This window comes from Choloepus didactylus, chromosome 6 (genome assembly GCF_015220235.1).
Source record: "Choloepus didactylus isolate mChoDid1 chromosome 6, mChoDid1.pri, whole genome shotgun sequence".
In the NCBI taxonomy this organism is placed as follows: Eukaryota; Metazoa; Chordata; class Mammalia; order Pilosa; family Megalonychidae; genus Choloepus; species Choloepus didactylus.
In genome coordinates, this window is record NC_051312.1 from 10,382,159 (window position 1) to 10,399,781 (window position 17,623).

General features: G+C 53.8%; 1 protein-coding gene across 2 annotated transcripts; it reads left to right on the top strand.

Moving 5' to 3' along the window:
- The first annotated feature begins 8,825 nt into the window (after positions 1-8,825).
- On the top strand, positions 8,826-16,177 carry BATF2 (basic leucine zipper ATF-like transcription factor 2). 2 transcript variants are annotated; one of them, XM_037838743.1, is made up of 3 exons: positions 8,826-9,031; positions 10,354-10,458; positions 13,239-16,177. In XM_037838743.1, exons 1-3 carry the CDS (start codon positions 8,993-8,995, stop codon positions 13,911-13,913), a joined length of 819 nt encoding a protein of 272 aa, XP_037694671.1. In that variant the 5' UTR covers positions 8,826-8,992; the 3' UTR covers positions 13,914-16,177. The 2 variants fall into 2 exon arrangements, with proteins under 2 accessions (XP_037694671.1, XP_037694673.1); XM_037838745.1 differs by having other exon boundaries at positions 13,242-16,177.
- Positions 16,178-17,623: the final 1,446 nt, after the last annotated feature.

The following is a 17,623-nucleotide window of genomic DNA, read 5'->3' on the forward strand; positions in this document are numbered from 1 at the left end:
ATCATGCTTTTTCTCTGGTAAGACTGGTGCAGGTCTCAGTGGCAGCATATCGAAGTGTAGATTTTTGTCCTACCAATTTGTAAACAAAGAACTGGAAGATTGAATATGCACCCTAAACACTGAAACGGCAACTGTCTACAGGCCGCAGTTCTCCCCAGGCCCGCTCCGGTGCTCCCACCCCTCATCTTACTTACTAGGCCTCACCTCTCTTACTCGGTGGGTGCACGCGACATGCCTGTTCCACGTCCCAGCCCCACTGCCACGCCTGGGAGGAAGAGGAGGGATCCAGAGGACAGAATGAGCCATTACTCACCCCTCTGTCACCCACCCAAGGACACGTCAGAACCTCAGGCCTTTCCAGAACCTTAGTAATGGGAAAGGATTTAAAAATTGAGCTCTTCCAACACCCATGTCCACGTACACGTCACCCTTTGCCTGTGGCGTCAGAAGTAAGGCAATGCCGCCCGCTGCTCTGTGCCCACAGGGCCCGGCCCCTGGGTAGTTGGAGGCCCTGCTGTGCCTTCCTCTTCACCTCACAGGTGAGCCCATGCCTCCTGGGTGGCCGCAGCCTCCAGCAGTTTCCCTGCTCTCCTTTCTTCCCCGGCAAGGGGACCCTGCCTCGGATCAGTCCCTCCCCCCAGAGCCTTCCCGCGCTCCCAGAATCTTCCAGAGGAAGAGCCCAAAGTCTTCGGCAGCCTGCAGGGCCCCCTCTGATGGCCCCCTTGGCCCTCACCCTCATCTCCTGCCCCGCACCCCCACTCCCCCACCCCCTCTCTGTCCTCACCTGGCCTGCACACTCCCACCTGGGCCTGGGGCATGCTCCCCACCACAGCCCCCCATCTCTCCACTACCTCTCTCTCCTCAATGCTTTGCCAAGTGTCCCACCTCAGTGAGGAACCACCCACCACCCTATTGCTCCAGCCCCACTCCACATTGCCCAAATCCCCCCACACACACCCTCAGCACTGTGGCCTTCTAACAAACTGTAACTCAATTTAGTACTTTTATGGTCTCCACACACACGAGATGGAAGCTCCATGAGGGCAGGGGTCGGGGTCCTGCCTTTTTTTATGATGTCTCCCAGTACCTGCAGCGGTATCTGCCCCACAATGCTCTGTGGGTATTTGCTGGGTGACAGAGTCAGGGACAGAGGGTGAGTGAGCCTCATGGGGTCACTCGGCTAGAAGGTAGCAGAGCTGGGGCAAACCGCCACCCCCCAGGCTGCCCTGCCCCGGGTGGCTCTCAGCCTCCAGGTCCCCAGAGACTTGAGCTCCCAGCCTGAACCCACTGAGGAGGGCCTCCCACAGGCATCCAGGAGGGAGACTGAGGCCAGAGGGGAAGGCAGGGGAGCAGCAGCACCAGGACAGAAACCCGGGACCCTGTGCCCTCAGCACCCAGCCCCCACCCAGTGTGCAGCCCCCTCTGGCCCTCGGGCTGGCCCCTGCCTCCAGCCACCCAGCCAGGGCCTTGACAGATCAAGTGTCACATTCCTTCTTCTTACACATGAGGGAAGTGGGGCCCAGAGAGGGTGCACGGCTGCCTGGTGAACCCCACTCTCCTGGGAGCCATCCCTGGCCCCGGACCTCAGGGAGGCCCCGTCCTCAGTGGAGCGCCCCTTCGGTCCTTCCCCTGCCCACCCACCATGGGTTTGCACCACAGGCACAAATGCTCCCTGCCCTTCTCAGGGTGCCCTGAGTTCCCCGTTAGTTCCTCCCCGGGGCCCAGAGATGTTTTTAGATCAGTGAGGGCTGAGGTGGGAGGAGCACACTGGGACTACATCCGAGCCCAGGTCAGCCTGGCCCTGCCACCTCCTTGCACTTGGCCAAGCCCCCTCTGTCCTGAGCCTCGGTTTCCCCAGCTGTAAAACAAGCAGATGGGATGGACAATCCCTAGAATTCTCTGGAATTGCCTGGCTCCCTGCAGTCCTTACCCGCCCCTGGTCCTTGGTTTGCACAGGTCCGTGCTCTCCTGTCTGTTCCCTCGTGAGCTGCTGGCCAGACAGTTGGGCTTCACCCCCACATCCCCATGTCTGAGGGATCCCTCCAGTCCGTTGCCCAACAGCCCTGGCTGGCCCCTTCCCCAGGGGTCACGGATCACCGCCTGAGGCTCATTTGTGTCTCTTGAGGCAGTTGTGGGACAGAGGTCAGGAAGTTGTGGGGGAGAGCAGTCTGGGGAGGGGAAAGGGCCCCGGGAGGGCTAAGGTGAAAGTCCTTTCTCTCCCAGTGTCCAGGATCTCAGCAGGGCACCCACCTAGGCTTCTGCCATCAGTCGACCCGGAATGTGACAGCCTAAGGGGAGACCAGGCCTGGGGAACAGGGACCAGAGAGAGGGGACCCACTCTTTCCGAGCTCACCGGTGACCACTTCCCACATGGGCCTCCAGTCGTCATGACAGCCCTGGCAAAGCGAGGGCACTATCCCCGTTTTCCAGATGAGGCAACTGAGGCCCAGAGAAACCCAGGACCTCTTCCAAGGTTACACAGCTGGAAAATTGCAGAGCAGGGCTCTGCACCCAGGTCTGTCTGAGGCTTGGACTACCTGGGAAAATCCAGAAGCTGGGGTTCCCAGTGCCGTCCCACAAAGCTGGGAGACTCCTCCACTCTTAAATGCTCAGTGTTTATTATTTATACTCCCTCCCCACATCCAAAGGCTTGAGTCAGCTTCCTGGGGAAGATGAGTACGTCAGAGGAAAAGCAGCAAATCTGAAGCACAGTGTTTTGGGAGGTGGCACAGGCCCCAGCCGGACATGGGTGGATGGGTGGGTGGGGTGACTCTGGGATGGGGGTAGTGACGTCACAGAACCCCAGATGAAGTCACCCAGTTCCTGGTGAGACAGCCGTGTGGATTCCAGCTGTACCAAGCATTGCCAATGTGCTGTACTCAAAGTGAAAGTCGCTCCCCCCCTGCCCTGGGGAGTCCCCCCAAAGCTGCTGCCCCCAGTTCCCAGACAACAGTTAGCCCACAGAACCTTCCCCTCAGCAAGCCTTGCTGTCCTGTCCATGGGCCCCTGACCTCTGTGCTCTTCCTCCCCAACTTGAGCAGTTATGAAGCCGAGGAAATAGAGAGTGCCAGGCCTGGGTTCAGAGGCTTGGCGGGGGTTCAAGTCCAGCTGACCTGGGGCTGTGACCTGGGGCGGTGACTTGGGGCAAGCAGTGTAGCCGCTGAGCAGTGCCTTCCTCATATCTGAATCTGGGCAGAGGTGGTAGCTTCAGCCCAGCGTCCAGTCCCCCTTCTTCCACCAACAACTCCCCAGTGCCCTCTGGGAGTTGCCTCCTTTTTGCTCATGGTCTCTATGGTTAGATGGAGCTGACTCCATCCCTGGGCTCCAGGATGGGCCTGGAATCCTGGCCTGGTCAGTCTCACCTCATCCCCTGGCCACAGGGGCTGATGCCAGGAATTGGCAGATGACCCAAGCCAGACCAAGGAGGGCCGGGCTGGGGGCCTCTGTTGGAACTATCGGGAAAGTGGCAGGGGTCGGGGGTACGCCCCCCCCACCCAAGGACAGCTGAGCTTGTGTTGCTGGTGGCCGTTGTACCATGAGGGGGCCCTGCCTGAGAACGCGGCCAGCTCAGAGGAGAGCAGGTGGGGTGAGAGGCTGGCTCCTGATGATGTTTGAGCATCTTGATCCAGCCATGCCTGAAGCTGGTACACCCGGGACTTGGCAGTAACTTAAGCTTTAGTTCGGTCATTTATAAAGGAAAGAGACACATCTAACACAGACATTTCCTACCCCACTGTGAAGATTTCATGAACAACTCCATGGAGAGCAAACTCTGCTCACTGCAGCACTGTACAAAATTAAGACAAGTCCTCTCAGAGGACAACAAATGAGAGTGAAGGGTTCACTAAGGAAAACTAAGAATCCAGAGAACCCGAGATTCCCATTTCTTATAGAAGCTCCTTTATAAGCAAGAAAAATTGAGTGCAATTTACATCAAATATTAAGTGCTGCTTCCCACACGTGGACACAATCATTAACTTAAAAAATAAGAATAATGAAACAAAACACAAGCCTGTTGTTATATGTCCATTCATCAGATATTTACTGAGTGCCTTCCTTAAAAGTTTAGCATGGTAACACAACATTGTGAATTGACTCCACTGAATTATATATTTGAATGTGATTAAAAGGAGAAATGTTAGGTTATATATATATTACTCAAATGAAAAATTTTTTAAAAGTTCAATAGATAAATCTGTTTTAGTTTGCAAAAGTTGCCAAAATGCAACATACCAGAAATGGACTGGCTTTTAACAATGGGGATTTATCAGCTTACAAGTTTACAGTTCTGAGGACGTGAAAATGTCCAATTCAAGGCATCAGCAGGATGATACCTTCTTCCTGAAGAAAGGCTGTCTGTGATCCGGGACTCCTCTGTCACATAGAAAGGCACATGGTGGCATCTGCTGGTCCTTCTCTCCTGGTTTCGTTCTGGCTGCTCCGCCTGTGGCTTTCTTCCTGAGCTTCTGTGCATTTCTCTTTTAGCTTCTGCCTCTCCTAGCTTCTGTGCCTTCTCTCTATTTTACCCTCTTATAAAGGGCTCCAGTAAGAGGAATAAAACCCACCTGGGGCAGCCTCAACTGACATAACCTAATCGAAATGTCCCACCCACAACAGGTCTACACCCACAGGAATGAGCTTTAAGAATGTCATCTTTTCTGGGGTCCATAACACTTCAAACCATCACACAGATGTTTACGTATCACAAATATTTTTTCCTCAAATCCTTATATTATTATACTCGTTTTACAGATGCAGCCCAAAGAGGTTAGTTAAGGGGCTTGCCCAAGATCAAAGTCCCTCCCAAAGCATTCCCCCTCTGGAAAGCCTTCCCTGGCCTCTCAACAGGAAGTGCCCCCCAGGACTCCCCAACAGCGACCTTCAGTTGAACGTGTAAGGAGGGTGATCAGGGGTGGGGGGCTATCCCACACCCAGTTGGGTTGTAAACTCTTCCCTTCTGAGGCTTGGCTTCCACTCAGGCCGGTCCACGGTTGTGGGTGGGAAGTTGACAGCTGGCTTCGGTCCCACCAGCAGCCAGCGCCTGGCCTCTTTCTCTGCTGTCCGTCATCCGCAGCTCCCCTGGGTGCTCTGAGGAGTCAAGCCTCCAACAAGGAGTACAAAGGCTTGGGGGACCTCGACTGGGGGTCCTTGTCCCGGGGCAGCCGGAGACTCCAGGTGTCTCTCCAACCCCAGGAGGTGTAGAAAGGGATTTGGGACACAAGGTACCAGGGCATCCCAGCTTCTTCCCAAATGGCCATCTGTGTGTCCAGCCCATTCCTCCTTGTGCCTCGGTTTCCTCACTGGTAAATGAGGAGGGTGGTTGGGGAGAGTTCCCCAGAAACCAGGGCCGGTCCTGTGGTTAAAGGCAGAAGTTTCTTTACTCGTCCAGGAAGCTGTTGGGGTCCCCACAGCAAGGTGTCTGCTGGGCTTTCAATGGTTTGTTTATTAATTAAGCACCCATTTCTTGGAGGCACCATTTGAGGCACTGGGGATACTTTTGAGAGCAAAACAGGCAAAGAGGCTGCCTCTCAGGAGCTCACTTTGTAATTCTGGTATTTGGGAGGCCTCTGAGCCGCCACCCACGGGGCTGTGGGCTTTGGACTAATGGAAAAGCTCAAGGACCAGCCCCTTCCAGAATCCACCCCCTACCCCCACCCGCACCCCAAGTGAGCCTGAGTGAGTCACACTCCTCTCTGGGCACAAAGTTGGACTGGGTGGTCCTCAAAGCCAGTCCTGCCAGCCTGGGCGGGTGTCCACTTCTGGGAGGACACCTTGCACAGCCAATCACAGTTAAACAATACCTGCTCTGTGTCCCTCCCTCCCTGCCACCCATGCCCCAGCCACCTTCCCAGGGAAATCAAGCCATGAACCCTGCCTTCTTGTGTCTTCCCCCAGGCCACGACCTCCTGGCAGGAGCCTGAGCCACGAGCATATCCGCTGACTGCCCCCCTTCCACGGGAACCGGGGCCTGGAGAGGGCAAGACTGGGGGTCCAGGTACAGCACTGAGCTGGGGACACCCAGGCCCTGGGCAACCCCAGCTGTGGTTTTTTCTTGGTTACATCACACACACGGCTCCGGATCCCTCCCTGCGGAGCTCATGGCCTGGCTTAATGAGCCCCACAGGTGCGTGTCCCTGCAAGATGGCCCAGCCCTCCTGGTTTCTGGGCAAACAAACACAATTTCAGAAAGAGAGAGGCAGCCTCACTGAGGGATGCCCCACTTCAGCCTCTGCCCCCCCCCGCCCCACTTCTTCGGAAGCAAGGAGGGCATGGCCTGCTGCCCCTGCCCAATCTCTCCCACCTGGGCGGTTTGCACTATGATCCACACTAGTCCTAGAGTCCAGAATGTGTCCCCACAAACCTCAGGGGGGCAATGGGTCCTAGTAATATAAATAGCAACACCCTGTTCACAACCAGATAGTGCTTTGCAAAATGCAAAGAGTTTTCTTCTCATCTCACTCTTTCCATCTTCAAAACAACTCTATCAACATCTTCTTGACCAAAAGGGGGATGTGAAATGAAACAAAATAAAGCTTCAGTGGCTGAGAGATTCCAAATGGAGTCAAGAGGTCACTCTGGTGGACATTCTTGTGCACTATATAGATAACCCTCTTTAGGTTTTAATGTATCAGAATAGCTGGAAGTAAATACCTGACAGTACCAAACTCCTTGACTCTTGAAGACAATTGTATAACAATGTAGCTTACAAGGGGTGACAGCGTGACTGTGAAAACCTTGTGGATCACACTCCCTTTATCCGGTGTATGGATGGATGAGTAGAAAAATGGGGACAAAGACTAAACGAAAAATAGGGTGGGATGGGGGGATGATTTGGATGTTCTTTTTTATTTTTATTTTTTATTCTTATTCTGATTTTTTCTGGTATAAGGAAAATGGTCAAAAATAGATTGGGATGATGAATGCACAACGATGTGATGGTACTGTGAACAGTTGGTTGTACACCATGGATGACTGATTGTACAGTATGTGAATATATCTCAATAAAACTGAATTAAAAAAAAAAAACAACTCAATCTCTTTGTCTGTCATCCCCAGTGTACATATGAGAAAACTGAGGCTCCAGGCGACTGAGCTGGCGAGTGGGGTGCCAGCATCCAGGGCCCAGTCTCCTTTCAAGTCCGGTTCCGGGATATCAGGGAATGGTACCCCGCAAGCAGCTGCTCCCCGCAGACATCACCAATCAATCCTGGCCAGGCAGACACTGCTAATCGATTGCAGTACTCTTCTCAAATGAGCTCAGAAGCAGCTGTGAACTCGAAACAGCACTTCAGGTCACCATTACCTACCAGAAGTCCAAACCCACAGCATCCGCCAGGCCTGCGATCCCGCGCCATCTGCCAGGAGCCCTCAGGGCCCAGGCACAACCCCCAGATGTCCTGGTCACCAGACCACAGGACCCCACACACTGCCTGTCAGTTGCCATACCCTTCCTGGATGGGGTTACTGCCCCCTTCGCCCCCCAAACAGGTGTCCCATCCAAGCATGGTCTCTGCAAGATGCCACAACCATCAGGTGTGCCCAGGGCTTCAGGGTTTGCTAGGTCTTCCACAGAAGCTTTTATTACGAAATATTTCAGGTATACCCCAAAGTGTAGATAATTATTACAGAAAACTGAACTCCCACAGTTTAGGGACTAAACCACCATAGATATGTGAGGTCCCTTCTATGTCCCCCTCAAACTTTCTCCCCCCTCCCCCAGCCACTGCTCTCTGATTTTGGTTTTTCTCATTCATATATGTATGTGTGTGTGTATATATATATATATATATTCAAATAATAGAGCTTATTTTTAGAGAAGTTGTAGGTTTACAGAAAAATTGCACAGAAAGTAGTTTCTATCTACACCTCCCCAGTTTCCCCTATTATTAACAGCTTGCATTTCCTGTGCGTATTTTATACTTTCATTACTTATGTACACATCCGTGTTATTAAACTTTATAGAAATCATGTCACATTTGTTCAGATCTTGCTGCAGCTTGCTGTTTTTGATAATATAATCGGATGTTGCGGACTTTTAAGCGCAATGATACATGCAGCTTCCACTCCCCCACCAACCACCACATCATAATCGTGAATATCTTTTGAGCCTTGACTCTGCACCAGATGTGCTTGCAGACGCTTCACCTGCCTTCACCCATTTCATCTTTACAACAAAATTATTTTCATCCCCTCTTTACAGATTCAAAAATAGAGGCACAGAGAGGTGAATTGATGTGGCCGCGTCACCTAGCTTGGATACTGCGTTCCTAACCTCTAAATGACTCTACGTCCCTACCGCTAGGGGAAGCAGATCTGTTCTCCTATTTAAGGGCACAGAAAATCTTTGGAGATCTGGTGCTTATTTGTACAAAGACGCCTCAACATGGGTCTCAGAAGGATTTGGGGTGGCTGTATTATCTTGCTTAGTTCCTGCATCAAGCTCGTGAATGGGTATTTGTAACATCCCCCCACACCCTCTATAGATGTGGAAACGAAGGCTCAGAGAGGGTGAGTTATTCACTCAAAGCTGCATAGCTCCAAGGTGGGCTGTGAACCGGGGGTCCCCAGTTCCTCAGCCCAGGGGCTCTATCACACCCCATCTCTACCCTCAGCCCCGCACTGGCTTATTTTCTCAGCTTTGTCCCCGGCAGCTTGCCCTCCCTCCCCCACAGCACCCTCTCCACACCGGGCCATCTGTCTGTCTCCCCTCCCCTGGCCACCCTCCTGGGTTCTGCTCCCAAAGAAGGGGCCCAACCGGAAGGCCGGTCCAAGTTAGGCAATTCCAGCCACGTGAGCAGACCCGAGCCAGGGATTCTGAGCAACCAGTGGCTTTAGGAGAAACTGAAACTTGGCTCGCTGGGGGTGGAGAGGTCTCTGGGAATTTAAAGAGCAGGGGCGGCTTCCTAGCACTCCCAGAGGGCGTTGTGAGGTCACGGCACTAAGGGACACACCCCAGACCAGCAGAAGCCTCTGCGACCCCTGCCATCGAGCCATGCACCTCTGCGGAGGCATTGAGCTGCTGACAGGGACGGTGAGTACAGAGGAGCGGGGACGGGGCTGAGAAGGGGCTTACGCCCAGGCAGGGAGGCAGGTAGTAGGGAGGGAGCTCCTGGTCCCAGATTTGCCCCAGTGGGCCAGGTGACCTGCCCCCACCCCCACCCCCCAGGCCTCAATTTCCTCCCCTGAGAAGCCAGGGCATGGGCTGGGGGCTTTCTAGCTCTCATACTCCAGTTCAGAACTTGGCAGCCGTATCTCTGCCCCTCCTAGCCCACCTCTTGCCCCTCACTGCACTTACAGGGCCATCTCTTCCCTCCCCCAATCCCCCTGGCCCTGGCTCCCCTTGGCAGTCCTGCCACTCTCCTAGGACCCAGGAGTCCTGGCTGGGCCCATCCCCTTCTTTCACCAGGGGCCCTTCCCCCCAGGCTCCAGCTTTTGCTCCCCCCTGCCCCCCCAGCATCTGCACTGGCTCTGTGGTGCCCTTGAATCCAGAAGCAGAGGGTCCTCAGCCAGAGGGGCTGGGATCTTCCCTGAGGTCCCTACACTCAGAACACCCCCTCCCCCCAGTGGCCTATGGGAGGATGGGGGAGTGGGGGCTGTGGCATCTCCAGCATCGTTGCCGTGACCTCCTGGAGCTCCGGGCATTTGGGTTAAATAAGGACATAGGGGAAGTCACAGCTGTGAACCTTTAGTCCATCCTCTCTCAGAAAGGGCTCTTCCCTCATTCATTCTGTGTTGCTGCCCCGGAATGTGAGCAACCTAACAGCAGGGATTTTTGCCGGTCTTCTTCGCGCCGTGCCTCCCTAGCTCTGAGCTTGGCACACAGTAGGGCCTCGATAAATACTGGTTGAGTAAATGAATGCCGGCTGTAGTCCCGGGCATGGCTACGTGGAGCCGTCGGGCCCAGCCCTGCACCGAGGAAGCATCACCACCTTCACCTTGGCTGGGGAGATAATGGCAATGACAGCGACAGTGGCCACCCTGACTGACCGCTGGCCCCGGGCTGACCGCACCGTGGGCTCAGGGTCTGGGCCTTACGGACGAGGCAGCTGGGGCACCGAGAAGTGAAGGGACTTGCCCAGAGTCTTGTGAGAGAGCCTGGGTCAGCTCAGTCTGGGTGGGCACCCCAGGATCCCCAGGCCCCCCCAACTTGCCCGCAGCCCAGAGTGTGCCGTGAGCAGGACACTGGGTGAAGCTGGCGTTTCAACGAAGCGTGTCGTGCCTGTGAGGGGGTGTGGGCACCGAGGTGGCAGAGGAGGGACTTCTGGGAAGGACTTGGCTTTACGAGTGGCTGGGCAGGATGGAAGGCGCCAGCCCCTGCCCCGAGCCCCGAGCCCTCTGCCTCGACCCCTGCAGGGCCCCGAGGAGCACCAGAGGCAGCTGAAGAAGAAGCAGAAGAACCGGGCGGCCGCCCAGCGCAGCCGGCAGAAGCACACAGACAAGGCGGATGCCCTGCACCAGGTGCGGGATGTGCTCCCTTCCCCGCCCCGGACCCCCCTTACCTGGCCCGGCCAGCTCTGCTCCATCCCTCCTGGGAGCAGTGCTCCCCTACACTGCTGCATCTTCCCGGGAACCCTGAGTTTGGGAGGAGGGATGGGCCCTGTGGCTGCAATTTGGACATTCCTGGGTGCCAGGTAGGCACTGGGCTCCTGGACCCCAGGGCACACGGGTCCTGCCCTCACGGCGGCCCCCAATCTTGGGGAATGAGAGACGGAAGTGGAGGCAAATAGTTAGAACTGAGCCCAGTGAACCTCAGATCATCTGGGGCACCTTTTAAAAGGCATCTTCCTGGGCTTCTGACCCAAGGTCCCACCTCATGAGATCAGGATGGGACACAACTGTGACTGTCACCCTGCCAGCGTTCTGATGTTGGTGGCCGAGGTCACTCCAAGAAACTCTGGTTCAGGGTTCAGGTGGGCTGGGTTTAGAGTCCCAGCTGTGGCACCCATTAGCTGCAAGTTGCTTACTTCCCTGATCCTCATGCTCCTTATCTGAAAAACGGGGGCAGTAAATCCCGCCCAGAGGACAGGACCGTTGTGGAGACAAAAGGAGGCAACCGATTGCTTGGCAGGAGCCATAGGAGCCCAGTACGGGAGAGGAGGGCTCCTCCTTGCACCTGCTGCTTGACCTCGGGCTGTAACCTGGCCCCTTGGAGCTTCCCGTCTTCCTTGGTGCACAGGGAATACCACCAGCTCTGTGCTGGGAGAGGACTGAGTTGAGCTCAGGACCTGACAGTTCTTATGGTGAAAAATAAAATTCAGTCCTCCGTACCCAAAGGCCCCACATGCTTGGCAACCCTCACCCACCTCTCCCTCCTCTCCTGAAGTCCCACTGCTCCACCCTAGCCGCACCTCTTCTGGCTATTCTGTCATTGGCCAAGCACATGCCAGCCTCAGGGGCTCTGCCCTGGCTGTTCCCTCTGCCTAGGATGCTGTTCCCTCAGGTAGAAGCTGAGACTTCTTCTTTGTATTTCTTTTTCTTATTTTTTTTTTCCTCAGATGATACTTCCTTAGAAGGGCCTTTCCAGATCATCTGACATAAATGAGACCTCACTTACCTCATCCAGCTTTTTTTTCTCTTCTTAGCGCTTATTGCAGCCTGGCCTATTGTATAATTAGATGTCGTTCATTGCTAGTTGCCCTCATCAACGTATAAGCTCCACGAGGGCAGGGACCAATTCTGTTCCCTGCTCTTTCCTCGCTGCCTAGTACAGTGCCTGACAAATGGAGGGTGCTCAATAAATACCTTTCAAGTGAATGAAAGAGTCAGAATAAAGTGCTCTGGGAACACGTAGGCAGTGACATCAGGGGCAGATAAAGAGGAGATGAAGTCTCTGCTGGTTTTGAAGGATGATTGGGAGTTTTCCAAATGGATGAAGATAAGAGAAGGCATTGGGGGCAGATGAAACAGTGCAGGCACAGATGTGGGAGAGAGGCCTGCCGTAGCTTGGGTGAGCATGACCCCCAGTGCCCAGGACCATGCAGGCTCGGGTAGAGACTCAGCACATTCATTTTTTCATTCCTCCTGAAAATGAGTGTTGAGGGTCTCCCATTCGACAGGCATGGCAGACAAAAGACCCGGCCCTCAAGGGGCTCTTATTCTGATGGGGAGGTGCATAAACAAATAAATGATCCATAAAGTATTTGGGATGTCAGATGGCGATAAGTGCTATGGGTAAAATAAAGCAGGGAAGAGGGACGGGAGTGGGGTGGAGGGTCATGGAAACATAACTAGGGGAGACTTCCCTGAGTCTGAAGGTGGCAAATGAACGAATGATTGAGTGACTCGCTTCCTGGAGATGAGTTAAAGGGACAGTTTAGCTGGAGGGGGTTTTAGAAAGCTCATTCTGCACACAGATAGCAGCCTGGGAGCAGGGCTGCTGGGGGCTTGGAGGCCTGTTAGAACTTTGAGTCCATTACCTAAGCAGTTTTTTGATGTAAAACACCCTTGCAGCTTCTTATTTTAAAAAAGTGTCCCAAAAAGGGCTGAGGGGGACTGAAGGAAGGCGTTTAAGTCATTCAGCCGTAGGAGATGAGGAAGTGAAAGCTTTCTCCCTTGTTGTCATCACAAAGGATTGCTCAGAGCTGCAGTGGGTTCTTGTCCCACTGGGTCCTTGGAAGCCAGTGGGCAGCAGGGCAGAGTTTACTAAACGCTGATCCAGGGATGCTGAACCACCCATAGCACGGTGCCCCTGGGAGCTGCTTTGGGGGTCCAGTTCTGGGTGCTGGGGAGCACCTGGCACTGGAGAGGGGAGCGCTGGAAGAGAATCCAGGCAGAGGGAACAGGAAACATGGCCAAGAAGCAGGGTCCATTGGTCCATTCAAGGAACAGGAAATGTGGGGAAGCAAGAGGGAAGGCAGGAAAGAGAAAGCTGGAGATGTGAGCTGGGGCCGTCCCCCAAAGGGCCCAATCCCAGGAGAATGGGGGTGGTGCGTGTGTGGTGGGGGGATGGACCAGTTAGGAGGCTGGGGGAGTCTGGAGGAGAAATGATACAGGCTCTGGGAACCAGAGGTGGGGACGGACAGAAGGGCAGATCTGAGCCCCATTAGGAGGTGGAATGGGTGAGACGGTGGGTGGTTGTGGGGAGCTGGGGAGAGAATAGCCACAGGGCCCTGGCTTGGACATTCGGGTGGTTACTGGTGTTTTTCCCTCTGAAGTCGAGGATCTAGGGTGGGGCCTCCCGCTGGGCCCCCACTGCTGACTGATGACCCCCTCCCCGGTCCGCTGCTTCTCCCCCTCAGCAGCACGAGTCACTGGAGAAACACAACCACACGCTGCAGAAGGAGATCCAGGCCCTGCAGGCCGAGCTGGAATGGTGGAGCCGGACCCTGTACGTGCATGAGCGCCTTTGCCCAATGGCCCCTGCTTCTTGCTCAGCTCTGGAGCCCGCTGGCTGCTGGGACCCAGCCAAGCAGCCCCTGGGTTCCGGATCCCACAGACTTCATAGCTGTGTGGAACAGCCAGACCTGTTCCGGACTCCAGCCTCCTCTCCCCCGACTCAGCAACTCTCTCCCTGCCTACAGCCTCATCATTCCCCTGGCATCCTCCCATCCCCTCTGCCCTCACCGTCCCTCACTGCGTCTCCTACCCAGCCGTCCCCTGGCCCTGTCCTGTCTCTCTCGTCCACTGGCTCCAGCCTGCTGGAAACTTCCTCAGAGCTCAGCGCCCTCCTACCCAGCCCTTTAGCCCAACCTGCCCCTCCACAGCCCCTCAGGCTGGAGGATCTTGCCACAGGGAAGTTGGGGTCCTTGCCCCATAGCCCCTCAGCTTCTCTGGGGCTTGCTCATCTGCAGAGTGTGGAGCACAAGCCTGCTCCTGCTTTCTCGGTGGCTGATTGGCAGGGGCCGGGTACAGACTCCAGCCCCCACCTTCTCCTGGCCTTCCCTCTGCTCTCCTCTGCTCGTGTGCACTTCTAACTGGGCCCAGGAAGCAGCTTAGCAGGTATGCGTCTCCCCCGTTACCACCAGACACTGCCCTTCCTGGCTGCCAGCTGGCTTAGGATTTCGCTGGGGAGAAAGTAAGCTGTCACTGCATGCCTATTACTCGGGTAGGCCCTGTCACCACCACTATTTTATTTCAGCCTCATAGTCCCCCTGCAAAGTCAGAGAAGGAAACAGAGGCTCAGAGAAGCTAAGTGACTTGTCCAAGGTCACACAGCCTTTCTTGAGAACCGAGACACCATCCTCTTCACCTCACTTTCCTGTGGGGTCCTGACCCAGGACCCAAGGGGCTGAAGGCCTGGAAACGATGGCTGGTGTGAGGAGGTTTCAGCGTTGGGAGGGGAGAGGGGTTCTCTCTGCAGGCTGTATGATTCCCGGAAACCCCGCCCTAGCGGGCGTCAGTCCAAAGTCCAAGCCAAGTGGGGAGGGGCCCCGAAGGAGCCCAGAAGTGGACTCTTTCTACCCCCAGCAGTATTTTCCATGCCAAGGAGGGTTTTAATAACTGCGGGATGGAGATGGGGAGCGGTCTGGAATGGAACCCACTGGGGTTTCTTACGGGCTGGTACCCACAGCCATCCCAAGCCTCTGCAGGGTCAGCCCTCTGGGCTGGTCCCAGGAAGGCCACAGTGGGTGGACTTCTGGAGTCACTCTTGACACTCACAAAGGAAAGAATGAGGGAAGGGACTGGTGCAGGGTTATGTTCTAGCAAGTGCCAGACTTGAACCTGGCAGCAGTGAGGCCAGTAGCACCCATCCCTGTCCGGTCCCTGGGCCCCGAGTCCCCTGGGCCCTCTAGCAGCTCCCCCATTGCTTTGTGGCCTGGGCTGGTGGCAGCTGGAAAAGCAGAGACCAGGACCAAGGGGAGCCCCACTGTGGCATCTCCTCCTAGAGGGGGGTTTTCTTACTCCGACTCCAGGACAAGTACTCTAAGGGAGCTCGAAATGAAAAATCCCAGCTCTTCACCCAGATTTTCACACATGTGTAAGCAAGGCACTGTGTTACTATTTAACTCACCCCAGGATGTTGAGCACAGGTCTCAGCACGTTAAGTTATGGTAAATAAATTCAAGTGTTTTCCAGTCTTTTCTGCCTTGGCTAGTTGTCTAGAGCTCTGGTTGTCCTCTCTAATGTTGAAACTGGAGTCTTGGAAGAAGAGGGACAGTACAGAATCTTAGAGGTGGGCAATCCCTCATGGACCACCCACTCTAATCCCCTCTCCCATATTACAGATGAGGAAACTGAGGCCCCAAGAGAGGATGGACTTGCCTGAGGTCTCACGGCAAGGGTAGGTGAGGTGGTCACAAGGTTATGATGGATGGGGGCAGAGCCAGGGTCACTGGCAGGTTCAGGGAGAGCAGACTGGTCAGAGGGACGTCACGATGCTGTTGGTGGGAAGTGGGCTAGAGTCTGGGACCAGAGGCCACGTGAAGCAGCACAGATTACGACTCAACAGGGGTTGAGGATCCCGGGGGGTGGCTCGTGCCTATGCCCCCAAAAGATGCCTGGGTCTGTGCTGAAGTCTTTATTTGGATTGACTCAGTGACCCCTCCAATAACTCTAGGAAGTGGGTATCACGATCGTCTCCACTGTTCAGAAGGGGAACTTGAGGCCCAGTGGAGTTCAGTAACAAGCCAAGGTCACATCACTAGGAAATGGTGTAGACTGGTTCCACCATCAGGAGATGTAACCACAGGCTCGTGTGCCTTCTCTCTTCCCTGCTCTCTCACTGTGGGCCCTGAATGGAGGGGCAGGTACCTGGGGATATATGTGACCCCCCAAAAGGGTAAAACATTACTGTAAGCTCAAAGCAAAGAAGAAGGAGGAGCGATTAAATTAATGTTGGGTCACTCATCGGATGGACCATCGATTAGCTGCTAAGAATAAAGAATGCTTTGAAAGATCTTTAACAAGGTGAGAAAATGCTTACGCTCTATTAGATAGGAAAAAATGGAACGTGTAACTATCAACACAGTTTGTTATTATGTTCATTTAAAACCATAAACTGAACAAAAGAAGTAGGAGGAAATGTAGATTCTCAAGGGAGTGTATGTGTTCATATCTGTGAATCGTCAAACTTGTAAACATACCTAAATGAAAGAATTATAGCCCAGAGAGTGAGAGACCACCACACCTAACAGACTTCATCTTTCTCTTTCCCCTCATTGACTGTGCCCCAGTCCCACTGGCTTCCTTTCTGTTCCTCAAGCACACTTGGCTTGTTCCAGCCTCAGGGGCTTTGCACCTGCCGATACTTCTGCCTGGGATGCCCTTACCCTGGATCTTTGTATGGATGACTCCTTATCATCATTCAAATCATGGCCTTGCCCAGTCACTCTCTGCCACTGTTCCCTGCCTTATTTTCTTTACGGTATATACCACTCTCTGAATTATCTTATTTTTTAATTTGTGGTTTGTTATCTGTCTTCCTGATTTGGTTATTAGTACCATAAGACAAGGGATGTCTGGCACATATTAGGTGCTCAATTAGGATTCATTGATTGCCCACCTGACAGAATGAATTAAAGAAAGACAAAGTCTGATGGGGACCAGGCAGATCATGTAAGCCATGGGAAAGATGGGAAACTATTCCTGCATGAGTGGAAAGCCACTGGAGAGTTTTAATCAGGGGAGTAACATTGATTTGTTAATTTATTTGAAAATATTTATTGAGCTTCTACTGTGTGCCGCACACTGTCCTAGGCACTTGGGATGAAGAAGAGAACAAAATAGATTAAAACATGCCTGTCCTCATGGAGCTTACATTCTTGGTGGGGTGGGGGTGGGGGGCAAAAAAGAAGCAATAAACACAATAAAGAAGTAAATTGCTAGTACATTGGAAATTGATAGGTATATACAAAACAAAACAAGAAAAGAAGGCTCCAGAGTGTCAGGAGGGGGAAGTTGCAATTTAAAACAGGCAGGTCAAGGTAAGTTCAATAGGAGGATGACATTTGAGCAAAGACTTGAAGGAAACAAGTGAGTTAGCCATGTGGAGACATGTTGCAAGCAGAGGGAGCAGCCAGTGCACAGGTGTCCTGGGTATTTGAGCCAGGAGGCCAGAGTGGCTGGAGAGAATAAGCTGGGAAAAGGTGGTAGAAGATGAGGTCGGAGAAGTAGTAGGGGCCAGATCACAGGTAAACTCTTGTAGGTCATGGTAAGGGCTTTGCCTGTTTCCATGAAACAGGAGCCTGACATTTGGAGAAGACAGGGGAGGTTGAAAGCAGCGAGGAGGCTGTCGTAATCCAGGTGAGGGATGCTAGTGGCTAAAACCAGCACGGTTGCAAGGAGGCAGTAAGCCACGGTCACATTCAGGGTAAGTGACAGGATTTGCTGGTGGATTGGATGTGAAGAGAGAGAGGAAGGAAGGATGCCACTGAGGTTTGGGGACTGAGCAATTGGTGGTTGGTGGTCCAAAGACTGGGAAGGACTGGGAGAGGAGCAGGTTTGGGTGTGTTTTTGTTTGGAGGGAGGAGAGGAAGTGGGTTGGAGACATTTCTTTGGCCATGTTAAATTTGAGATGTTAAGCTGGATAAATGTTTGGAGATCAGGGGAGAGGTCAAGACTGGATCTATGAATTTGGAAGCCATCGGTGTAGAGACGGATGGGTGGAGAATAGGGGGTAGACCAGATGGCCTAAGAGAGCTTGCAGTCTGTACTTCTATGGGGGCTTCCCCTTCTTGTGCCCCCC